Source organism: Ranitomeya variabilis, chromosome 2, assembly GCF_051348905.1.
Source record: "Ranitomeya variabilis isolate aRanVar5 chromosome 2, aRanVar5.hap1, whole genome shotgun sequence".
Classification (NCBI taxonomy): domain Eukaryota; kingdom Metazoa; phylum Chordata; class Amphibia; order Anura; family Dendrobatidae; genus Ranitomeya; species Ranitomeya variabilis.
Genome location: NC_135233.1, coordinates 471,937,505 through 471,963,765, shown reverse-complemented (window position 1 = coordinate 471,963,765; position 26,261 = coordinate 471,937,505). Strand labels below are relative to the sequence as shown.

Genomic DNA, 26,261 nt, shown 5'->3' with positions numbered 1-26,261 from the left:
TGGGGTTAAATTGCCAGGATCAGAATAATCAACAAGGATTTTATACGGAGCCATAAAATGGCATCCACTGAGGTTGTCTTATAATTACTGCATGTGGCCCACAACTTCATACAAAAGGTCGTTGCTCATATTCTGAATTTAAAAAAATATTATAATTTTTGTGTATTTTATTAGATTTTTGACTATGCAGGCACTCCCTGCTAAGCCACCATATAGCAGAACATGAAGAACCAACGGCCATATAGCACACAGTACTCGTGGCTCTCAATGGAGAAATACGACCTACATTAAATGCCATTAACACAAACTTTTAATAGTTTTATTAAATCAAACAAATAAATATTACAATAGTGTTTAATTTTAATTAGCAAAGTGTGACAAAAGGCAGGAATTGTTATTTCATAACTTCCATAATACTATAACATAGGAAGAAGCGGCTGTGCCCCTCGCTATGGAGAAGAATCATCTGGCAGCTCAATATTATCCCCTTGTCCCAAAACCACTAAATACAAACTTATCACTCCTGGAAAGTTTAGAGACTGTATTTTGTGTTCATGAAGCGCTGATTGATTTTGTCTGTAAAGTATATATGACTATCGGTATTTGCCATTGTAATTTTGTCTATTTACTTTGGCGATCAGGGACTGACAATGTTGAGCAGGGGCACAATGTTGAATGCTTAGGGTGCCAACCTCTGCAGGTAGGGTAACAGTTCTTTAGGGATTGAAACTGTGTATACTATGTTTTTCCTCCTTCTGTACAAGTTCCCTTTCTTAATGGGTTCCGTATAACCAATATATGCTTTTTTGCGATTTACTTTTTTTTTTGTTTATTTTTCAGTTTATTTTCTATAGACCCACATATTGCCTTATGTGTATTTAAGAATTTTACAAAGCAAAGTCTGAAGTTAACAGGTACGTTATGCCCTGTGCAAGGCCGGTGAGGGTGGTGCGAGACATTATAGGCCCCCATACGCATTAGCCTAATGTTGGCTAGACTTGCCGATATCGTCAAGATTGGCCAACTATCTGATGTGTATCGCGGATCCATACAAATGATCAACGGGAGCGATCTAGATCGGAAATGGCCGATTTTAGAATGCTGAATACATTGCTCTCCCCAAGTGTAGCCGCGGTCTAAACTGTTGAGTGGCACCTTTCTCATAGAGAACACAGGAGCGCTCCTGTGTATGGGAGACTCGGCTGAGATGGCTGTCTGGCGAAGCTTCGTTTGGCCGACAGCCATCTAATGTGTATGGCCAGCTTTAGAGACACCCAGAGAATCCGATGTTACGTGCCACCTCTCCCTCCTCAGGTCCAGTTATCAGTTTCAGTGCAGCCATTATAAAACTTACTGTACCGGGGGAATAGTGAAGGCGAGTCAAATCTCAGTGGAGTGCAATGTCTTGTGTGACTGATCGGCGGAGAATTCAGGAGTCGGAGCCCCACCATTCTGATATTGATGGCTAACCCTAAGGACAGACCATTAGTGTTAAGGCCCTAGAAAACCTCTTTTCAGGGAGTACAAAACGACAGACGCTCGGTGCACCCTTGGTGTGGCCAAACAGTTCAGTGCACCTTGCCACCTACTTGGTTTCCGTTTGTCACTGCGAGTTTGCAAATCTAGAGCTATAAATTAAGTATATTCGCTCATCACTACCTAGGAACAATCATACCAGCATTTCTGTCTCGCTTCTTATAAAAAATTTAAGACTGATAGGAGTGATGATCGGCCAACTGACCACAAGACATTGTCCTCACACCGGATGTAAGAAATATTTAGCTGATACACAAGATAAACGACCATTTTTTTTGACGATGGGTAAATTATATGTACCCAATTATTGACAAAGATTATCTGCAAAAAAAAAAGAAAAAAAAAAAAAGATTTTTCGGGTGTGATCATATGAAACCACATGGGTACAACATGACGGTCCAAATTTGGCCAATTAGTATTCAAACCAACCGTAGTTTTTATCTATTTGTAAAGCTGTCCAATGAGTAACATTCTGACCGATCACGTTTGTCAGCTTCGGTTTTGCTAGACCCTCAGGTAGGCCCTCACCTCAATTCCAGCAATGTTTTGACCGATCACTGGGGGTCTCTGGAGCCAAACCCCCAGCGATCAGCAATGCTACTCAGATACTATAACATCTAAAAACTTATACAAAATGATAGTTCCATTTAAAAAAAAAAATAATAAAAAAAAAATTAAAATAATCACAATTCTGCTGATCCAGCAAAAACTCAATCAACAGTTCCTGCTGAGTCCATGGCTGTCCAACACTTGTGCTGGTAATTTCTGGCAGACGTCATTTTCACACCATGTACTGTACAGTAATCTGACTTAGGGAAAACTAACCTTTCCACTGCCTTATAGGAGTTCAGCTGTGAGTGCAAAGGTTTCAGCAGAATTGTGAATGCAGCACTGGGAGGATCAGTAAAGTTTCTTATAACTTCCTGCTTGTTCCAGATTTACCAAGTGCACAATATATAAGATGATGACCTTTTACATACCGAATGAAGCCTGAATTGTGACTTTCCACTTATAGAGAAACGTTTAATTAGGATTCACTTCACACTTTCGAAAAATAATAAAAAAACAAAACAATGCAAAACACTCCAGTCCAGTGTTCCTCAATGGACCCCTGTATTCTGCCACCGGGCCCATGCGAGACCCTATTCACCCACCGAGGATTTGAAACTGATTTCAGCAAAGATCCCTGTGTGAGGTCTCTGTGAATCCAGAGCGGATTTTCATCTGTGTGTTGGAGCATAAATCTGCAGGTTGTACATAGGAGAAGCTGGCGGCTTAGCACTTCTAGTGTCGGGATCATGTAGCAGCTACTTTTCTACATGTGTGAACATACCCTTAGGGGAATAGCAAGCATTCCTCATGTTTATAATCACTTAAAAATTCTTGACAATTTTTTTTTCCTCTCGCAAAAAAAAAATAAAAGAAATCAATAATAATCCGTGTCTGCCTCTCATTGTTAAATGGGTTTGGTGCTTTAAGAAACTTCCCAAGAAACCTTTTTTTTTTTTCAGAAAATCCTCATATAAACTAAGGACAAACAGATAACGGGTTTCAGATTGTACTGACAGCCAATAGTTCTGCTAGTGGAAATGTGAATGAAGCTAGAACACATATCACAGCCTGGAAACCAACTGTACAGGCTGATGAACGGTCATAAATGTGTATTTTAATCAACATCTATTAGTGATCCTTAATAATGCTGTCTTGTCTGGGGTTCTCACTTTCCTCATCGTAAGGTTGCGTTCATATTAGCGGATTGCCAGATTTAAACGGCCGCCAAGCAATAAGTATTTGCTGATTGGCGGTCGTTTAAACACATGTTCATATAGGCAGACGGCATATTAATATGTGCACAGAGCGATCAATAAAACAATTGTTTGGCGCACAGAGACTGGCATTGTTCTCGGCCGCACAGGTTCTGTTTACGGCCGACAATGAGCTGCCGAGAATGATGATTTTCTGGGCAAACGAAAAAATAATGTCACCCGAATAATGAGTGTTTTGTTTATCTGTTGGGTGATCGGCAGCTTATTTACACTGCACGATTATAGGGAAATGAGAGTTCCCAAAATGTGAGAAAATATTACAGGATATTCACTAAAAAAAAACCAAAAAACCGTACACCGTATGTTAGAACCGATCATACTTAGTTTATGTTATTCTCTTGGAGAGAGATAATTCCACTATACACAGAAAATTATTAAATTAAACTAAGGAGCAAATATGTCATCCACGACACCTCTATGATGTTCGACGTGTGTTGTGTGCCATCTCTAAAGGCACGAAAGGATCCCACAACAGCCCACGTCCCCACCGACGCCTCCATACATCTAGATCTCCACACTGGGAAGAGAAACCATTATAGTTGAATAACAAGTCAGTTCTCCATAAGAGATTTGCAACCATCCCATTAAACGAGACCACCAATGTACTTTTCCACCTTGGAATCTGGGATTTTTTTGGCCTTCTATCTAATTTGCGGTGGAGACGAGGTCCATTTCTTCTATCTTTCCCTGGAATGCTGCAGATTATCTACTACTGCCCAACCCGGATATGAGGGTTGAATAGTGGGTTAAGGTTTGGGTCATTGTCAGCAGAAGCTCTGCCCCATTTTGACATGAGAAGAATTAGAGTTAGAAAGACCAATACACCAATAATGAGAATAATCAGGAACCGTTGTTTGGAGGAAATAGGTCGGGACTTGGAACCGGTGCGATTGCTGCAAGGAAATAGAACAGAATTATTTTCCAATCAGACTAAACGATTACAACTAGAAATCAAAGTGTGAGATGGCATTGGTGGCGAGGTACCCACCAGATGTCGGTAGAGGCATAGCTATATACAATAATAATTGGCTCATTTTAATATTATAATTAGTTTCAACAAGTAAATTAGGATACAATTATTAGTGGCAGAAGACTTGGCCAACTAATGGTTAAACCCACGCATTTTTAAAATCTGGACGGTGGGGGCCTGGTAAAAAAAATAATAAAGTTTGAGAAGCCCTGGTGTAAGGAAAAAAGTATAAGACGATACATCTTTCCACTTAGAAGACAGATCACCAATTTTCCTATATTCAAAGACAAATGTCTGTTTCCCAGATGAAGAATAGAAACATGTAAAGTAGCTAAAAAAAAAAAAAAAAAAAAAGGAAAACCAACCCTGAAATTAATGGTGGCAGACATCTTACCGGAGTATTCGTGCCAACCAACTTAGAGTTGGTCTCCTCCTGTATTTGTCATCATCAAAGTCGATCACGGCGTCTTGAGAGGCAGCAACATCCCGAGTGTCGTAAATCTTTCTAGGAGTGGAGGCTACAAAAGGAAGAAAAATATACATTAAAAGGTGTTTTGCTATAATTAACACTAACTACTAGAGTTGAGCAAACACGTTCACAAGACCTTTGTACAGTAACTACGTTGGTAGTCCGAGGCCACCAGACCAGAGCCCTGAGACCCACCTCCTGCCTGTTAGCAACTCCGGCTTCTCCCCGGATTAGTAGGCCTGGCGTGACATTACCTTTGTGACGTGACACACAAGCATGACGTTGTGATGGGCTAACTAATCAGAAGCGGTGCATAGGATGCGGACAGGTAGGAGGTCGCTCTCAAGGCTCTGGTCCACTTACCACTCGTTAAAGCTCCTGCGAGTCTTTTTGCTCAACTCTACTCATCACCTACATGCAAAGAATAGGTGCTAAGTGACTCATTGTGAAGGCCCCACCGACGTAACCCCCAAGCATCCCAAGGACAGGTCCCATGTCCCCTGTTGGAATGGAGGACGGCATGTGCAATGCCTCTTTATTCAAAGTCTATGGAATGGCTAAAATCAGAGGACAGCTTTTGCCTAATTTCCCAACAGTGAAACACGTTTGTGATGCAACACCATTTATTCCCTATAAGTAAAAAAAAAAAATATTATATATGTGACCTTGGGATTAAAGCGTAGAATATAAAACTCAAAATGGTAATAACTTTGATTGCAACCACAATTTTCTGTCACTGTATAGCTGTATGCATTATTACGGTGTTTTCCTGCATTACCTGCATTGATAGTAACACTGTCCGCTACTGTATCTCCGATCATTACATTGTGGTCCTTAGACATGCTGCCCGATAAGCCATGCTGTGCTGTGGGGGCAGGCACTGAACTGTAGAGATACCCGGACTGTTGCTGTATTTCCGAGCTTTCTGACATGTGATCAGAGGAGGAGGCTGAAGACGAAGCAAACAGAAGAGTCACTAACTCACAATTGTACCTGCATGATATAGATATATCTATAGTTCATGAAGGACAATAAACTTTATAGCTTCAAAACGAAAACAGTCCTTTCTTCAGCAGAAATAAATAGCAAAAAACAGTCCTTTCTCCGGGCAAGGCAAGGTAAATCAAAGGGTCTCACCAACTTGGTTTTACAGGCACTTCTCAGTCTCTACCATAGACAATTGTCCACCATGAACAGTCTTTCTTCAGCTCCAACACAACACACACTGCTTGGCTATTCCCAGTTGCCTGCTATTGGGCCTGTAAGACCCAGACTGGAATGTGGGAGCAACCTTTCCCACTCATGCTCTTTTGGTCGCCCCTAAATCCTGGACCCAAAATCCAGTCAAAGTAAGAACTATCTCAGTAACACATACTTGCCATCCAGTACCTAGCCTCCTGCTTTTTGAGATATATATATATATATATATATATATATATATATACATACATATATATATATATATATATATATATATATATATATATATATATATATATATATATATACACACACACACATATGACATACACACAAACAGATCCATGATAAAAACACTCACAATTGACAACTGACCAGTCCCTGTAATCCGTGACATCGTTTTCTGCGACCTCTTCGACAGCTGTTGTCTCTTCAATCTACCCATAAGAGAATATATAGGTTACATATCTACAGATATAGACTACAATGTTGAAGCTCTGAGATTACGAAGTGATTTAGTATAATCATAGTAGCCATCTAAATACCTTTTATTGAAAAGGCTCATCCTGCTTGTTCTTAGTGGTAACTCCGATCTACCACCTTTCAATCATGTGACGGTAAAACAACATTTACCATCACACAACACATTACATGCAACACCGCTGGGGTAGTATATTATGCCACATGCCCTTGCCCCAAGGTCTACGTAGGCCTCACCTCTCGGCCCTTAAAAGTAAGGATTAGGGAGCATTACCGTGACATCATTAATGCTAAGGAGGTTGAGGACCCTATGTTCCTCAAATCTATACCAAAACACTTCAAAATGGCCCATAACTGTGACGCCTCCCTGCTGAGAGCCATCGGCATTGATAAAGTACACATTGATACCAGGGGGGGTAATTGGAGGAAATCCCTCGCACAACTGGAGGCTCGTTGGATCTATAGAGTAGGATCGATTCAACCAGTTGGTCTCAATGAAGTACTCAGTTTTGCACCATTTCTCTAAACATCATTGTTTTTTAGCTGTTCTATCATGGTTTTTAACTTCCTTATTTTATTTATTTATTGTTTTTAGATTGGATCTTTATCTTGCATTTTAATCTTGTGGCTATTTTTCGAACATTGTTGGCGGCGTATTATCCATCCACGGAACCCTGGGATATACAGACAGGATCAACAACACGTCTTTCGCGGCTTGAATAACGGACTCTGTCTTTCAAGGCAACGGACTACCTTCCTGTATCCCCTTTTCCCCCCCCCCTTTCCCCCCCCCCCTTTTTTCACAATTACGTTATGTATGATTTCATTCTATTATATATGGCACATCAATAGATTTGTATTTTATATCTAGTATATTTAATTTGTATATTAACAATTAATGGTTAATGTTTTTTCACTATATGTACATTTCATCCACTTTATCAATGCAATCTTATCCCATAACCGAGTTTTTTCACACTGAGAGACCATTTATTCTGTTATTCCCCAGAGATATGGATTTTTTTATTTTTTTATCCTTGTTTAATCCCTCCCGTCACTGCCCGCACATTTATCACTCCCACTCGCTGGTTAAATTATATTTTTCACTTCCCTCTCGCACCCTCCCTGTTCCCTCATTACAGGACAAAAACATCCCTTTCTGACGCCCAGTCCATCATACCTTTCCGACATGTATACACTGGTCTCAGCGGTGAGCGCTGCTTCCGGGATTTCCTGCTCCGACGTTGCCGGGGCAACGCGTCTGTAGCTGCCCGGCTTCTCCTCCCTTGCCCTGACGCGTCGAGTGGGGAGGAGCGCCGGCGCCGCGTGACGCCGAGATCCGGTGACGTGGGCGGACTTCCTGTATGGAGCGCCGTCACAGCCGCTGCCACCAATGTTCGTCTATTCCATGATATATAAAGCGCCTTATCACATCTCCCTCCACATTCACCCCTCGAGAAAGCTGCACGCGAAACGCGCGTCGGGGAACCGGTCCATGCCCACGGAGGTAATGTAACCACGCTATTGAGCACGTATCTGTTTTTCTGGGGGATCCTTTATACCTAGGGCAATTAACCCTTCATATTCAATCACACTTTAAGCTGCACTTGCACCTTAAACCTTTGTATATTGCAAGCTTTGTCGCTGCATCTGACTTTTATAAAGGCCTCCTCAGCACTTTACCCTCCATAGGCTGGTCCGCTTATATTGTACACTGTGTCCCTGCTGAGAGATTGTTCTCTCCCCCTTTTTTTATTCTCAGCATCTTCATGCATGTTTTTATATATTGAATTAAATAAAATGTTTACCTTTTTAAGCCATAGCTCCCTCTGCTTTTTCTGATGTATATGTTTCATACGAGCTAGCTATACCTAGGCATGACAATCTTCTGAAGTCCTTATTTATTTTCTGTACTTAGTTACAGGCTCTCTCTACGTGCCAGGATGGACTATAAAGCAAGAGACAAGAATTGGCTCTCTTGCATTGACACGGTATTTGGTGGGGACACAGTGCATTCTAGTACAAATGAGAATGGGCAAAAAACTGAGCTTAGTAACACGCTTAAACATCTCTTAAAAAGAAGAACCAAGACCTGGTGGAACAAAGCCTCTTTAGAAAGTTACCTAGCAAAAGGCCTCATACCTAGGGGACTACGCATACGTACTATGCCCTCCTTCCCCATTGATGACCCAATTTTTAAAACAAAGTGGGAGGAATCTTGTACTACTTGCTCCAAATCATTTATTGAACTTCTCGTAGGGAATAATAAAAAAACCCTTGAGCAACTTGATACAGACATTGAATCCACTCGCCTCAAGTTACTAGACAATCTCCCGCCAGCTGAAATTGAAGCTATCAATAAAGATCTTGACAGCCAATTCACTATATGGGAAAAGGAGGTTAAAGAAGTAAAGGCAAAAAAATTTCAAAGAGACTTAAATGATTTCAAATATGGTTCCATCTACAAATGGCCATTAGGAGGTAGGCGTGAAAGAACCCCTACACGAGCCTCCTCTATATCATCCACATCCTCTCGTGACAGTGGCGACTCCCACCAACGTACATACAACCTACGCAAAAATAACTTTTTCAGAAGGAATGATACCCCCAAAAAACCTCCAAATCGTCCTAATTACATTTCATCTTCCAAAATGCAGGTAATTAATCTGTCTAACATTATTCTTACTCCATCTCAGATTGAGGTCCTCAGTTTGGGCCTGTCCTTCTCACCTTCTAATGCTTTTGACTCCTTCTCAGCCATCAAAGACCTCCAGCTCTTTGCCCGTAAATTAGTCCTAAAGAAACTGCATGACAAGTCCCACTCTGGGGAAACCTGGACTGAGGATGAGCTACGGGCGATATCCATTCTCGAAGAACTTAGTGACGAACCACTCGAACCAAAAATTACAGGTAAATTTATACCACCTACCCCTAAAAAGTTCCCCCCGATTAATCTCTACCCCAATATCGAGTCATTTGTTAAACTCGTTACCCAGGAATTTGAGCGGATAAACATCTCCCACTCTAAACAAAATCTTTCATTTGCACAAAGGGAAGCTTTAACTGAATTGAAAAAAATCAAAGGGGTAGTGTTTAAACAAGCTGATAAGGGGGGCAACGTAGTAGTGTGGCCCACACAGATGTATGAAAAGGAGGCATTCAGGCAGCTCAGGGACACAACCTGCTATAAGAAATTAACATTTAACCCCACAATCAGATTCAAGGGGGAGTTACAGGACATTTTGGATAAGGCCTTTGACCAAGGACTTATTACGGCTGATCTTAAAAACCACCTGGTCCCCCCTTATCCTAAAATGGCCTGCATATATTTCATCCCCAAGGTCCACAAAAATGTTAATAACCCACCAGGACGTCCTATCGTCTCCGGCAACGGGAGCTTATCTGAAACCATCTGTAAGTATTTGGAATTCCATCTTAAACCGTTAGTCGCCGACCTTCCCTCATACGTCAAAGACACTGGGGATGTCCTCAGGAAAATCGAAGGCATCCCTCTGGAAGCCGATATGTGGTTGGTAACTATGGATGTAGAATCCTTATATACCTCCATACAACATCACGATGGCATACGGGCTACTAAAACATTCCTGGGGATGTCTGAGTATCAAACTGAGTTTACAGAGTTCCTCCTTACACTACTTCGATTTGCCCTTGAGCACAATTTTTTCATCTTTAAACAGGGCATTTATCTACAACAGCAAGGGACCGCAATGGGGGCTTCTTTCGCATCTTCATACGCTAACTTATTTATGGGCATGTGGGAGAGGGAGATTTTCTTCTCCAAACCGGTGGCACACATTGAACAGGTCCTGTTCTGGGCCCGCTACATAGATGACATCCTTTTGATATGGCAGGGTCCAGAGCAGGACCTGTTGGATTTTATTGGGACCCTCAATCAAAACCCGTACAACATAAAGTTGTCTCATAAACGCAGTCAAACATCAATAGACTTTCTTGATATTGAAATCACCGGCACCCCCGATACTTATTTGGAAACTAGTATTTACCGCAAAGACACAGCGGTAAACTCTTTTTTGCATGCCTCTTCTTCCCATCCGCAGCCCCTTATCTCAAGTATACCGATAGGACAATTCCTTAGGGCCAAACGTATTTGTTCTAGTGAGGAAAGCTTCTACAAGCAAGCCAATATTTTAACCTCCCGATTCCAAGAGAGAGGCTATTCTAACAGAAGCATTAAAAGGGGCCTAAAGAGGGCCGAGCAAGCTAACCGAATGGAACTTTTAAAACCACGTTCCAAGACCGTCTACGACGCACCGGTACGATTCATTACCACTTATAATAACAAATGGCGGGATATGAAGACAGCCCTTGTGAGGTATTGGCCTCTATTGGAGATGGACAAGACTCTTGCTAAACATCTACCTAAATATCCCCCCATTACATACAGAAAGTCACCCAATCTCAAAGATTTGCTGGTTCGAAGCTATTATCCTGGCCCCTCTTTGGATAGGGCTTTTTCATCTAAGGGACCCAAATGGGGGTTCTACCCGTGTGGCAGCTGTATTGCCTGCCCTAACATGCTCCGATCTACCACCTTTCAATCATGTGACGGTAAAACAACATTTACCATCACACAACACATTACATGCAACACCGCTGGGGTAGTATATTATGCCACATGCCCTTGCCCCAAGGTCTACGTAGGCCTCACCTCTCGGCCCTTAAAAGTAAGGATTAGGGAGCATTACCGTGACATCATTAATGCTAAGGAGGTTGAGGACCCTATGTTCCTCAAATCTATACCAAAACACTTCAAAATGGCCCATAACTGTGACGCCTCCCTGCTGAAAGCCATCGGCATTGATAAAGTACACATTGATACCAGGGGGGGTAATTGGAGGAAATCCCTCGCACAACTGGAAGCTCGTTGGATCTATAGAGTAGGATCGATTCAACCAGTTGGTCTCAATGAAGTACTCAGTTTTGCACCATTTCTCTAAACATCATTGTTTTTTAGCTGTTCTATCATGGTTTTTAACTTCCTTATTTTATTTATTTATTGTTTTTAGATTGGATCTTTATCTTGCATTTTAATCTTGTGGCTATTTTTCGAACATTGTTGGCGGCGTATTATCCATCCACGGAACCCTGGGATATACAGACAGGATCAACAACACGTCTTTCGCGGCTTGAATAACGGACTCTGTCTTTCAAGGCAACGGACTACCTTCCTGTATCCCCTTTCCCCCCCCCCCTTTTTTCACAATTACGTTATGTATGATTTCATTGTATTATATATGGCACATCAATAGATTTGTATTTTATATCTAGTATATTTAATTTGTATATTAACAATTAATGGTTAATGTTTTTTCACTATATGTACATTTCATCCACTTTATCAATGCAATCTTATCCCATAACCGAGTTTTTTCACACTGAGAGACCATTTATTCTGTTATTCCCCAGAGATATGGATTTTTTTATTTTTTTATCCTTGTTTAATCCCTCCCGTCACTGCCCGCACATTTATCACTCCCACTCGCTGGTTAAATTATATTTTTCACTTCCCTCTCGCACCCTCCCTGTTCCCTCATTACAGGACAAAAACATCCCTTTCTGACGCCCAGTCCATCATACCTTTCCGACATGTATACACTGGTCTCAGCGGTGAGCGCTGCTTCCGGGATTTCCTGCTCCGACGTTGCCGGGGCAACGCGTCTGTAGCTGCCCGGCTTCTCCTCCCTTGCCCTGACGCGTCGAGTGGGGAGGAGCGCCGGCGCCGCGTGACGCCGAGATCCGGTGACGTGGGCGGACTTCCTGTATGGAGCGCCGTCACAGCCGCTGCCACCAATGTTCGTCTATTCCATGATATATAAAGCGCCTTATCACATCTCCCTCCACATTCACCCCTCGAGAAAGCTGCACGCGAAACGCGCGTCGGGGAACCGGTCCATGCCCACGGAGGTAATGTAACCACGCTATTGAGCACGTATCTGTTTTTCTGGGGGATCCTTTATACCTAGGGCAATTAACCCTTCATATTCAATCACACTTTAAGCTGCACTTGCACCTTAAACCTTTGTATATTGCAAGCTTTGTCGCTGCATCTGACTTTTATAAAGGCCTCCTCAGCACTTTACCCTCCATAGGCTGGTCCGTTTATATTGTACACTGTGTCCCTGCTGAGAGATTGTTCTCTCCCCCTTTTTTTATTCTCAGCATCTTCATGCATGTTTTTATATATTGAATTAAATAAAATGTTTACCTTTTTAAGCCATAGCTCCCTCTGCTTTTTCTGATGTAGATATAGACTACAATGTTGAAGCTCTGAGATTACGAAGTGATTTAGTATAATCATAGTAGCCATCTAAATACCTTTTATTGAAAAGGCTCATCCTGCTTGTTCTTAGTGGTAACTTACCAGAGGGAGGCCCAGTCCAGCCCGTGCCCAGTTAACTGTGGAGAGTTTTTCCCGCAGGGTGGAGGCCACCGGACTGACAAGGTTTCCCGGGGGAAAGATGGGTGCTTGACAGCTTGGACATTGGTACCCAGCTGGTGCAGTGTTTGGTGGAAGCTGTGAGGCCAAGTCGTTCAAACAGGACCAGTGGAATAAATCTGGAGCAACATAGAAAATTAATGGTCATTACTAAACTGCAAAGCAGGGGTTCACTCTCTTGTGCAATATGGTGAAATTAATGAAGTGCTTTGTACATGGCATGCTATAGATGCTGTGTAGGTGGTATAATAGTGCTCATGGACATTTGTCAGCGTATCCCATTTGGCTCAGTCAGATGCGGCAATCACCTAATCTCTATCAGCATTCATACGATCAAACATTTATTTTTCAAGGTAAAAAAAACAAAACATTGCAGTCCCACCATCAAAGGGGTAACAATCAGCCTCTTCCCATAGTTATGTTTATGGCTAGCACTATAAGGTTATCCTCATCCTACCTTCAGGAGCACAGCCGCCATGGCCTCCTGCTTGCCAGCGGCTGGTGCGATCCTGCTTGATTGACAGATCAGAACAGCCTAATCAAAGCTTTGCTGGCCCGAACTGAGCATTCTCCAATGCACACAAAAGCATCAACGGAGGAGTGTAGTGACACATTAGTTGGCCAGATGCAGTGTCAGAGGAGTGTAGGGGCAGGGAAGGTGTCCGGATCTAACACCAGAGCAGAGTTTACAAGCTCTACATCACCAAGCTTGTAAGCACAGTGTTCTTTGCTAGGATACTGGCCATCACTGATGGACTACAGTGGTGGCCGGTAACCTAGGCAAAAAGCAGTAAACAATAAAACAGAGAGTATTTTTAAGAAAAGGTATATTGCAAAGCTGCTTGTTTTTAACAAGTAATTTCCAATTTTAACCATTTATGATTATGAGAAAACCCCTTTAAATGTTCATTTACATGCACCTCATGTACAAAAACTGCAGAGCCCCTGTGTAGAGACAACAATTTCTTTACATCCAGAGTTATTAAAGAATATAAAAGTCTTGTACCGTAACACACTAGGCGGGCGGTCTCTTTAGAAGACAACAGGGTGTTACATAGCCGGCAGTTTGGATTGTAGTCGCTGTCCTGAAGCCACTGTAGGTACGACTGAACAATGCACTGGAACAAAATGAAACATTTTTACAGGGTTAGTCCCAGCTCAGATATACATGGCAGGTCCGCAGCAAGCGTTGGAGGCTACTTCCATAATGCTCATAATGTGAATAGAGGTAGTCCGACGTGTGGCCACCAGTAGCCACAAGCAGGGCTGTGGAGTCGGAGCCCATTTTCGGTGGAGTTGGAGGTTTGGCTTACTGGCTCCACAGCCCTGGCCACAAAACCAGCCTCCTTCATGAGACAGAAGAGGGGCCCACCAAAAAAACTGCATCTATCAGAGATGTCCTGTGTATGTACCAAATGTCAAAATGTCAGAATACTCCTTTACGAGGGGGCAGGAGATTCCGGACACTGTGGATGATATTAATCACAGATTCAGGACGATGGCTACCAGCCTCACCTTTGGATGATTGGCCACCAGACAATGTTCACAGACATTTACACGGTGTTCAAAGCAGAAGAGATTTGTCACTTTCCTCTTAGGACATTTGCAGAGACCCATGATGGCAGTGACACCTGTTAAGACAGATTGGGAACAAAAAGAAAATTATCAGATCTAAAAATATTATTTAAAGGGGTTTTCCACTTTTTTTGTTAGACAGATCTCCTACCAATAAGACAGTAAATGTAATTAGATTCTTCGCTAATCAGATTCAGTCTGTAATTGAAACAGGGAGCAAGTGTTATCCCCTGAAGAAGCCCTAGAAGCGAAACTAAACATTTCCCAACCTTCCATTAAAGCACGTATGTCAAACAAATGTAGCTAGCAGGATGATATTTGGTACGCGACACAGAAAAGGTCCCCCGATTATTTTGCCCCATGACACCGGCCGGTTCCCCTGCCCAGCATTGCGACTTCAACTACATCGGCATCCTAAATACCGATACAGTTGAAAGCAATGATGGAGGAGGACGCTCCCTCACCTATCAATCCCCGTCTGTGTGTGATGTCTCAGTGCAGTGGGTGCGATAATGCCATTAAAATGCGCCCGCTGTATCGAGATGTGTGGAGGATCTGAAGATTTTTTTTTTATAAATCTCAAGGTCTATTCCTAATCTCAAGGTTGTCCCATGACTTTGTCCACGCTTTTAATTTTAGCTGTACTTTTCAGCCAACCTGTGGATAAGATTTGGCAAAATCTCATCCTTAATGCTAATACTGTAATTCTCTGTGGATTTTACATCCGTCTCATGTGAACGTTCCCCAAGACGTTCTTCATTTCATTTAGTCTGCTCAGTTATAGGAGCAGAAAACCAAACACGACAGCAGTGTAGCCATGCCATTCCGCAACGCACACTAATGGTGCCTGACCATGACTATGATGTGGGTCGTCGGGTTTACATCGTGGTGTTCTCCTCCTTACACACAAAGTGTGCCAGCAAAATGTGCAAAATTAAGGAATGAAATCCATTATACGGGTCTAAACTCAAGTGAAAAAAATAACAGTAATCACTTAATAAATCAGAGCAAAATGATGCAAATAACAATAAGCACAAGAAGAACTGGAGCAAATGAGATCCGGGTTAATTATATTACAGGTCTGTCAACTAGGGTGACTACAGAAGTGATTCAACAAAGCCTGGGCACACCTAGAGGAGGTGCAGACACCGGGGAGCAGCGCCTATGTTATAGCAGGATGCGAGTACTTCCTGGGGAGCGTGGAGGATGCGGAAGAAATGGCAAGGAATCACAGAACGTGATAAAACAGCAATGCTCACGTTGTAAAGTCGCCGACACACTTTGTTAGCCGCCATGATTTTCTGTTAGCTGCAGACAATCACTGTTGTCACTGGTCATGGTAGCAAGGTGGGTCCATCACCACTGAGGGCAATGATTCTGCAGCAGTCACGTGCAGGGAGTTTGAACATCTTAATTGCACGAGAAAGCAGCAGCGCTGGAGCGGACGGAAACCCCAGAGGAGTAGAAGTTACTTAATTATTTTAGAACATTCCCTCCTTTCCTTGGATAACAGCCTTCTAGGGGTCTAAGACATTTGCACGCATCCATTTGTAATGGAATCAGGTGGGGAAAAAACAGAAATGTAAAAACCTGATGCAGCGGATTTTGTATCCAGTTACATGCGAATTTGTTCTGTTTTGATCCGTTTTTACTAGAGGTCGCTGTTACTTGTAGTTATCTGTGCAGGTGCAGAGCTTAATAACTGATCAGATAAATGGACGATATAACTAATAATCCCTTATGATCGGTTTCCAGTAGAAAAACAACAAAGTCTGTTACACCTGCTATCGATATTTTATTAAAGAATGAAAGGATGTGCAGTCTGCAAAGACGAAACGGATGCAAACTGGTGACATTTTAAGGAAAAATAAAACCTAGAGAAATGAAAGGCTCCTGTAACTGAGTGTTTTATTTCCTCCACAAATGGATCATAAAAGAAGGAAATCAAAACTAGATTGTGAACACAGCCATTGTGTGGCCAGGGAACCGGTGGTCATGAAATCATCTCTTGAAGGGCGGCAGGAGGGTAGGGTGACCACACGCATCAGAAAGTTGGTTGTTGACCACTTGTGCGAAGCATGCGTTCTGAACTCCATTGCTGCCAGACCAAAAAAAGAGAGAGAAAGAAAAAGAGAAAAAAAGAGAGAAAGAAAAAGAGAAAAAAAGAGAGAAAGAAAAAGAGAAAAAAAGAGAGAAAGAAAAAGAGAAAAAAAGAGAGAAAGAAAAAGAGAGAAAAAGAGAGAAAGAACGCGCGCGCGCGAAAAAGAGAGAGCGTGAAAAAGAGAGAGAGAGAGAGCGTGAAAAAGAGAGAGAGAGAGAGCGTGAAAAAGAGAGAGAGAGAGCGTGAAAAAGAGAGAGAGAGAGCGTGAAAAAGAGAGAGAGAGAGCGCGAAAAAGAGAGAGAGAGAGAGAGCGCGAAAAAGAGAGAGAGAGAGCGAAAAAGAGAGAGAGAGAGCGCGAAAGAGAGAGAGAGAGAGCGAGAGAGAGCGCGAAAGAGAGAGAGAGAGAGCGCGAAAGAGAGAGAGAGAGAGCGCGAAAGAGAGAGAGCGAGCGCGAAAGAGAGAGAGAGAGCGCGAAAGAGAGAGAGCGAGCGCGAAAGAGAGAGAGAGCGAGCGCGAAAGAGAGAGAGAGCGAGCGCGAAAGAGAGAGAGAGCGAGCGCGAAAGAGAGAGCGAGCGCGAAAGAGAGAGCGAGCGCGAAAGAGAGAGCGAGCGCGAAAGAGAGAGCGAGCGCGAAAGAGAGAGCGAGCGCGAAAGAGAGAGCGAGCGCGAAAGAGAGAGCGAGCGCGAAAGAGAGAGCGAGCGCGAAAGAGAGAGAGAGCGCGAAAGAGAGAGAGAGAGCGCGAAAGAGAGAGAGAGAGCGCGAAAGAGAGAGAGAGAGCGCGAAAGAGAGAGAGAGAGCGCGAAAGAGAGAGAGAGAGCGCGAAAGAGAGAGAGAGAGCGCGAAAGAGAGCGCGAAAGAGAGAGAGAGCGCGAAAGAGAGAGAGAGAGCGCGAAAGAGAGAGAGAGAGCGCGAAAGAGAGAGAGAGAGCGCGAAAGAGAGAGAGAGAGCGCGAAAGAGAGAGAGAGAGCGCGAAAGAGAGAGAGAGAGCGCGAAAGAGAGAGAGAGAGCGCGAAAGAGAGAGAGAGCGCGAAAGAGAGAGAGAGAGCGCGAAAGAGAGAGAGAGAGCGCGAAAGAGAGAGAGAGCGCGCGAAAGAGAGAGAGAGCGCGCGAAAGAGAGAGAGAGCGCGCGAAAGAGAGAGAGAGCGCGCGAAAGAGAGAGAGAGCGCGCGAAAGAGAGAGAGCGCGCGAAAGAGAGAGAGCGCGCGAAAGAGAGAGAGCGCGCGAAAGAGAGAGAGAGCGCGAAAGAGAGAGAGAGCGCGAAAGAGAGAGAGAGCGCGAAAGAGAGAGAGAGCGCGAAAGAGAGAGAGAGCGCGAAAGAGAGAGAGAGCGCGAAAGAGAGAGAGAGCGCGAAAGAGAGAGAGAGCGCGAAAGAGAGAGAGAGCGCGAAAGAGAGAGAGAGCGCGAAAGAGAGAGAGAGCGCGAAAGAGAGAGAGAGCGCGAAAGAGAGAGAGAGCGCGAAAGAGAGAGAGAGCGCGAAAGAGAGAGAGAGCGCGAAAGAGAGAGAGAGCGCGAAAGAGAGAGAGAGCGCGAAAGAGAGAGAGAGCGCGAAAGAGAGAGAGAGCGCGAAAGAGAGAGAGAGCGCGAAAGAGAGAGAGAGCGCGAAAGAGAGAGAGAGCGCGAAAGAGAGAGAGAGCGCGAAAGAGAGAGAGAGCGCGAAAGAGAGAGAGAGCGCGAAAGAGAGAGAGAGCGCGAAAGAGAGAGAGAGCGCGAAAGAGAGAGAGAGCGCGAAAGAGAGAGAGAGCGCGAAAGAGAGAGAGAGCGCGAAAGAGAGAGAGAGCGCGAAAGAGAGAGAGAGCGCGAAAGAGAGAGAGAGCGCGAAAGAGAGAGAGAGCGCGAAAGAGAGAGCGCGAAAGAGAGAGAGAGCGCGAAAGAGAGAGAGAGCGCGAAAGAGAGAGAGAGCGCGAAAGAGAGAGAGAGCGCGAAAGAGAGAGAGAGCGCGAAAGAGAGAGCGCGAAAGAGAGAGAGAGCGCGAAAGAGAGAGAGAGCGCGAAAGAGAGAGAGAGCGCGAAAGAGAGAGAGAGCGCGAAAGAGAGAGAGAGCGCGAAAGAGAGAGAGAGCGCGAAAGAGAGAGAGAGCGCGAAAGAGAGAGAGAGCGCGAAAGAGAGAGAGAGCGCGAAAGAGAGAGAGAGCGCGAAAGAGAGAGAGAGCGCGAAAGAGAGAGAGAGCGCGAAAGAGAGAGAGAGCGCGAAAGAGAGAGAGAGCGCGAAAGAGAGAGAGAGCGCGAAAGAGAGAGAGAGCGCGAAAGAGAGAGAGAGCGCGAAAGAGAGAGAGAGCGCGAAAGAGAGAGAGAGCGCGAAAGAGAGAGAGAGCGCGAAAGAGAGAGAGAGCGCGAAAGAGAGAGAGAGCGCGAAAGAGAGAGAGAGCGCGAAAGAGAGAGAGAGCGCGAAAGAGAGAGAGAGCGCGAAAGAGAGAGAGAGCGCGAAAGAGAGAGAGAGCGCGAAAGAGAGAGAGAGCGCGAAAGAGAGAGAGAGCGCGAAAGAGAGAGAGAGCGCGAAAGAGAGAGAGAGCGCGAAAGAGAGAGAGAGCGCGAAAGAGAGAGAGAGCGCGAAAGAGAGAGAGAGCGCGAAAGAGAGAGAGAGCGCGAAAGAGAGAGAGAGCGCGAAAGAGAGAGAGAGCGCGAAAGAGAGAGAGAGCGAAAGAGAGAGCGCGAAAAAGAGAGCGCGAAAAAGAGAGCGAAAATAATAATAATTTTATTTATATAGCGCCAACATATTCCACAGCGCTTTACAAATCATAGAGGGGACTTGTACAGACAATAGACATTACAGCATAACAGAAATCACAGTTCAAAATAGATACCAAAAGAAAGAAAAAGAGAAAGAAAAAAAAAAGAAAAAGAGAAAGGAAACAAGAAAGAAAGAGAAAAAAATGTAAGAAGAAAAAAAAAGATTGAGATTTTCCAGCTCTGATCTTCAGATCCCTATTGATTTCAATGGGGTTCAGGTAAAGTTCTGGTACTTCCAGGGGTCCGCTCATCCAGCGCCTCGGCCCATTCGTCCCCTATGGGACTTTCCGGAGCGGCAGTCCATCATGCCCACCGCGCTCCATTCTAATGGGGGTAACAGGGCCCAGTCTGCAGAACAGTGCAGGTCCTGGGGGCCGTGATTTCACTAGAGAACCCCTTTAACAAGCCCAACACTTCTCTCTCCAATTGGCCACTTGCTTGGGAACTGGCAGTAATTTTATAGATTTAGTTTTTGTATTTTTTTTCTTTTTACAGCCAAATTATTTAGCAAGAAATGGCTGATAACAGAGAACAATAGACATATGACATCGATTGTATGTCTGGATTACTATAAGCAAGACCCCACACTGATGAACCAATGGATATCCCACCCCTGTGCCAGCAGCAGCTATAGAGGCCGGAGATGGCTGATAACAGAGAACAATAGACATGTCTGGAGCCCTGATCGCACGGAAGAGTTGGAGCCATACCTTACACTGCCAGGGTCAGTCACGCCCCACTCCCGTGTTGTCCTCCTTCTTGGGATCACTGTGTCTTGCCCTTTCCGCCCCCTCTCCCCATTACACCCCACACTCGGTGACTCTCGCCCTTTCCCCCTTTGCGCTGTTTTCTATTTTCGCTTCCCCGCTATCAAATCTGACTTCAGTTCTAACTGCCACGTCTCTTCCGGGTGACAGTGACAGCCTCGGTGTCAGGGCGCAGCTCAGGCTCGTCACTTCCTCCACACCCAATATGGCGGCGGATTGCGTGTATGACGTCACTTCCTGTTCCGGAGGCAGAACGGGCGCGCGGGATGTTTGAACGGATTCAGCTTTATGCAGAGTTCAGCGATTTATAGGAGGTTTCAAAGCGAGGAATCCAAAACCGAAGCTGCGACCTGGGAGAGGTGCCCGCGCTATGTAACCCGGTGCTGGACCGCAGCGATATACAGTCACTGGTGAAGATACCTGGAGCCGCGACCATGTCTGACCTGAAGAAGAAGAGGGGCGGCAGCCGAGGGACGGTCACCTGGGGGAAGGACAGTGAGTGTCGCTTTGTACTGAGATGTCCGTCATAGAGGCTGCACCTAGGGCTGGAGGTCGTGTTCTCCGTGGCCCAATCGGTGTGTCCCCCGGCCCGAGCCGTGTCGTTGTCCCCCCCCCCCCCCCCCCGGCCCGAGCTGCATCATCGTCACCCCCCCCTCTGGCCCGAGCCGCAGCATCGTCACCCCCCCCTCTGGCCCGAGCCGCAGCATCGTCACCCCCCCCTCTGGCCCGAGCCGCAGCATCGTCACCCCCCCCTCTGGCCCGAGCCGCAGCATCGTCATCCCCCCTCTGGCCCGAGCCGCAGCATCGTCATCCCCCCTCTGGCCCGAGCCGCAGCATCGTCATCCCCCCTCTGGCCCGAGCCGCAGCATCGTCATCATCCCCCCTCTGGCCCGAGCCGCAGCATCGTCATCATCCCCCCTCTGGCCCGAGCCGCGTCGTCATCATCCCCCCTCTGGCCCGAGCCGCGTCGTCGTCATCCCCCCCCCTCTGGCCCGAGCCGCGTCGTCGTCGTCCCCCCTCTGGCCCGAGCCGCGTCGTCGTCGTCCCCCCTCTGGCCCGAGCCGCGTCGTCGTCGTCCCCCCTCTGGCCCGAGCCGCGTCGTCGTCGTCCCCCCTCTGGCCCGAGCCGCGGCGTCGTCGTCCCCCCTCTGGCCCGAGCCGCGGCGTCGTCGTCCCCCCTCTGGCCCGAGCCGCGGCGTCGTCGTCCCCCCTCTGGCCCGAGCCGCGGCGTCGTCGTCCCCCCTCTGGCCCGAGCCGCGGCGTCGTCGTCCCCCCTCTGGCCCGAGCCGCGGCGTCGTCGTCCCCCCTCTGGCCCGAGCCGCGGCGTCGTCGTCCCCCCTCTGGCCCGAGCCGCGGCGTCGTCGTCCCCCCTCTGGCCCGAGCCGCGGCGTCGTCGTCCCCCCTCTGGCCCGAGCCGCGGCGGCGTCGTCCCCCCTCTGGCCCGAGCCGCGGCGTCGTCGTCCCCCCTCTGGCCCGAGCCGCGGCGTCGTCGTCCCCCCTCTGGCCCGAGCCGCGGCGTCGTCGTCCCCCCTCTGGCCCGAGCCGCGGCGTCGTCGTCCCCCCTCTGGCCCGAGCCGCGGCGTCGTCGTCCCCCCTCTGGCCCGAGCCGCGGCGTCGTCGTCCCCCCTCTGGCCCGAGCCGCGGCGTCGTCGTCCCCCCTCTGGCCCGAGCCGCGGCGTCGTCGTCCCCCCTCTGGCCCGAGCCGCGGCGTCGTCGTCCCCCCTCTGGCCCGAGCCGCGGCGTCGTCGTCCCCCCTCTGGCCCGAGCCGCGGCGTCGTCGTCCCCCCTCTGGCCCGAGCCGCCGCGTCGTCGTCCCCCCTCTGGCCCGAGCCGCCGCGTCGTCGTCCCCCCTCTGGCCCGAGCCGCCGCGTCGTCGTCCCCCCTCTGGCCCGAGCCGCCGCGTCGTCGTCCCCCCTCTGGCCCGAGCCGCCGCGTCGTCGTCCCCCCTCTGGCCCGAGCCGCCGCGTCGTCGTCCCCCCTCTGGCCCGAGCCGCCGCGTCGTCGTCCCCCCTCTGGCCCGAGCCGCCGCGTCGTCGTCCCCCCTCTGGCCCGAGCCGCCGCGTCGTCGTCCCCCCTCTGGCCCGAGCCGCCGCGTCGTCGTCCCCCCTCTGGCCCGAGCCGCCGCGTCGTCGTCCCCCCTCTGGCCCGAGCCGCCGCGTCGTCGTCCCCCCTCTGGCCCGAGCCGCCGCGTCGTCGTCCCCCCTCTGGCCCGAGCCGCCGCGTCGTCGTCCCCCCTCTGGCCCGAGCCGCCGCGTCGTCGTCCCCCCTCTGGCCCGAGCCGCCGCGTCGTCGTCCCCCCTCTGGCCCGAGCCGCCGCGTCGTCGTCCCCCCTCTGGCCCGAGCCGCCGCGTCGTCGTCCCCCCTCTGGCCCGAGCCGCCGCGTCGTCGTCCCCCCTCTGGCCCGAGCCGCCGCGTCGTCGTCCCCCCTCTGGCCCGAGCCGCCGCGTCGTCGTCCCCCCTCTGGCTCGAGCCGCCGCGTCGTCCCCCCCCCCCCCCTCTGGCCCGGGCCGCGTCGTCGTCGTCCGTCCCCCCTCCCTATTCTTACCCCCCCCCCCCCCCAGCCCGGGCAGCGTCGTCCTAATGGCCTGAGCCGCGTCGTGTCTCCCCCCCCCCCCCCCCCCCTCCCCCCTCTGGCCCGGGCCGCGTCGTCGTCCCCCCCCCTCTGGCCCGGGCCGCGTCGTCGTCCCCCCTCTGGCCCGGGCCGCGTCGTCGTCCGTCCCCCCTCCCTATTCTTAACCCCCCCCCCTCTGGCCTGAGCCGCGTCCATAAATCTTGGTACTAAGAATGAGAGATAATCCCCGCGCCGTAGATTGGGACGGGAGAGTCTAATGTTCCTCCTTTTCCCCCTGCAGGTATCACTCCTCCTGCCAGAAGATCCCAGAGAAATTCTGCATCTCTCAACAAATCTGCAGACACCCCGGTAAGTTTAAGGCAAAGACCTGTCACAAATGATGTGTATGGGCCGCACCAGCAGCTCATTGAGAGTCCTCAAAGGGAACCTGTCACCTGAATTTGGCAGGTCCTTTTTTGGGTCATATGGGCGGTGTTTTCGGGTCTTTTATTAACCCCTTTTTTCCCCGCTGGCCGCACGCTGCTCGCGAAATCGACTTGTTGATTCGCTTTCCTCCCTAGTTAACTCATGCACAAAGCAATCTTGCCTTGTGCACGCGCAGTATGCTTTGCCCAACTGCGGGCAAAGCCAAAAACCATTAGTGCGCATGCGCCGGCTCACTATGTCCCGGAAGTATTTAGCTGTGTTCCGGGACATAGTGCGCAGGCGCATGTGCACTAATGGTTTTCAGCTTTGCCTGCAGTTGGGCAAAGCATACTGCGCAAGGCAAGATTGCTTTGCGCACGCGTTAACTAGGGAGGAAAGCGAATCAACATCAAGTCACTTTCGCGACCAGCGTGCGGCCAGCGGGAACAAAAGGGGTTAATAAAAGATCCGAAAACACTGCCCATATGACCCAAAAAAGGACCCACCAAATTCAGGTGACCGGTTCCCTTTAAAGGGAACCGTCCTGCTATCCTCCACAGTAAAAGGGGAGTGTGACAGGTGACGCCATGTTAACCTGCCCGTCACACTGCAGAGGCGAGTGGGTCAGGGCGAAATATTTAACCCCTTTCTGACATCGGACGTACTATCCCGTCGAGGTGGGGTGGGCCCCCATGACCACGGACGGGATAGTACGTCCAGCGCGATCGGCGGCGCTCACGGGGGGAGCGTGGCCGATCGCGGCCGGGTGTCAGCTGCCTATCGCAGCTGACATCCGGCACTATGTGCCAGGAGCGGTCACGGACCGCCCCCGGCACATTAACCCCCGGCACACCGCGATCAAACATGATCGCGATGTGCCGGCGGTGCAGGGAAGCATCGCGCAGGGAGGGGGCTCCCTGCGGGCTTCCCTGAGCCCCCCGCAGCAACGCGATGTGATCGCGTTGCTGCGAGGGTCTTACCTCCCTCCCTGCCTGCTCCAGACCCGGATCCAAGATGGCCGCGGATCCGGGTCCTGCAGGGAGGGAGGTGGCTTCACAGAAGCCTGCTCAGAGCAGGCACTGTGAAGCAGCCTGCGCTTCTCTCAGATCGGTGATCTGTCAGAGTGCTATGCAAACTGGCAGATCACCGATCTGTATTGTCCCCCCCTGGGGCAAAGTAAAAAAAGTAAAAAAAAAATTTCCAAATGTGTAAAAAAAAAATATTCCAAAATAATGAAAAAAAAATATATATATTATTCCCATAAATACATTTCTTTATCTAAATAATAAAAAAAACAATAAAAGTACACATATTTAGTATCGCCGCGTCCGTAACGACCCGACCTATAAAACTGGCCCACTAGTTAACCCCTTCAGTAAACACCGTAAGAAAAAAAAAAAACGAGGCAAAAAACAACGCTTTATTATCATACCGCCGAACAAAAAGTGGAATAACACGCGATCAAAAAGACAGATATAAATAACCATGGTACTGCTGAAAGCGTCATCTTGTCCCGCAAATAACGAGCCACCATACAGCATCATCAGCGAAAAAATAAAAAAGTTATAGTCCTGAGAATAAAGCGATGCAAAAATAATTATTTTTTCCATAAAATAGTTTTTATCGTATAAAAGCGCCAAAACATAAAAAAATAATATAAATGAGATATCGCTGTAATCGTACTGACCCGACGAATAAAACTGCTTTATCAATTTTACCAAACGCAGAACGGTATAAACGCCTCCCCCAAAAGAAATTCATGAATAGCTGGTTTTTGGTCATTCTGCCTCACAAAAATCGGAATAAAAAGCGATCAAAAAATGTGACTCGCCCAAAAATGTTACCAATAAAAACGTCAACTCGTCCCGCAAAAAACAAGACCTCACATGACTCTGTGGACCAAAATATGGAAAATTTATAGCTCTCAAAATGTGGTAACGCAAAAAATATTTTTTGCAATAAAAAGCGTCTTTCAGTGTGTGACAGCTGCCAATCATAAAAATCCGCTAAAAAACTCGCTATAAAAGTAAATCAAACCCCCCTTCATCACCCCCTTAGTTAGGGAAAAATAAAAAAAAGTATTTATTTCCATTTTCCCATTAGGGCTAGGGTTAGGGTTAAGGTTGGGGCTAGGGTTAAGGCTACAGTTAGGGTTGGGGCTAAAGTTAGGGTTAGGGTTGGGGCTAAAGTTACGGTTAGGGTTTAGATTACATTTACGGTTGGGAATAGGGTTGGGATTAGGGTTAGGGGTGTGTCAGTGTTAGAGGTGTGGTTAGGGTTACTGTTGGGATTAGGGTTAGGGGTGTGTTTGGATTAGGGTTTGTTATAATTGGGGGTTTTCCACTGTTTCGGCACATCAGGGGCTCTCCAAACGCGACATGGCGTCCGATCTCAATTCCAGCCAATTCTGCGTTGAAAAAGTAAAACAGTGCTCCTTCCCTTCCGAGCTCTCCCGTGTGCCCAAACAGGGGTTTACCCCAACATATGGGGTATCAGCGTACTCAGGACAAATAGGACAACAACCTTTGCGGTCCAATTTCTCCTGTTACCCCTGGGAAAATACAAAACTGGGGGCTAAAAAATAATTTTTGTGGGAAAAAAAAAAGATTTTTTATTTTCACGGCTCTGCGTTATAAACTGTAGTGAAACACTTGGGGGTTCAAAGTTCTTACAACACATCTAGATAAGTTCCTTGGGGGGTCTAGTTTCCAAAATGGGGTCACTTGTGTGGGGTTTCTACTGTTTAGGTACATTAGGGGCTCTGCAAACGCAATGTGACGCCTGCAGACCATTCCATCTAAGTCTGCATTTCAAATGGCACTCCTTCCCTTCCGAGCCCTTCCATGCGTCCAAACGGTGGTTCCCCCCCACATATGGGGTATCAGCGCACTCAGGACAAATTGGACAACAACTTTTGGGGTCCAATTTCTCCTGTTACCCTCGGGAAAATACAAAACTGGGGGCTAAAAAAATAATTTTTGTGGGAAAAAATTTTTGTTTTATTTTTACGGCTCTGCATTATAAACTTCTGTGAAGCCCTTGGTGGGTCAAAGCGCTCAAAACACATCTAGATAAGTTCCTTAGGGGGTCCACTTTCCAAAATGGTGTCACTTGTGGGGGGTTTCAATGTTTAGGCACATCAGTGGCTCTCCAAATGC

The 26,261-nt window shown here is 47.5% G+C and overlaps 2 protein-coding genes across 2 annotated transcripts in view; one reads left to right on the top strand and one right to left on the bottom strand.

The window, feature by feature from the left end:
• Positions 1-305: 305 nt before the first annotated feature.
• On the bottom strand, positions 306-20,283 carry ZFPL1 (zinc finger protein like 1). The gene is made up of 8 exons (XM_077287739.1): positions 20,071-20,283; positions 14,475-14,590; positions 13,966-14,077; positions 12,885-13,078; positions 6,363-6,438; positions 5,580-5,750; positions 4,727-4,850; positions 306-4,255 (listed from the first exon to the last, which is right to left on the bottom strand). The coding sequence occupies exons 2-8, from the start codon at positions 14,574-14,576 to the stop codon at positions 4,072-4,074; spliced, it is 963 nt and encodes a 320-aa protein (XP_077143854.1). The 5' UTR covers positions 14,577-14,590; positions 20,071-20,283; the 3' UTR covers positions 306-4,071.
• A 98-nt stretch (positions 20,284-20,381) lies between these two features.
• The window catches only part of CDCA5 (cell division cycle associated 5), a 56,644-nt gene continuing 50,764 nt past the window's right edge, over positions 20,382-26,261 (top strand). The window contains exons 1-2 of the mRNA XM_077287740.1: positions 20,382-20,622; positions 22,979-23,046. Coding sequence (XP_077143855.1) covers positions 20,562-20,622; positions 22,979-23,046 — 129 coding nt within the window. The 5' untranslated portion in view covers positions 20,382-20,561. The remainder of the gene's footprint in view (positions 20,623-22,978; positions 23,047-26,261) is intronic.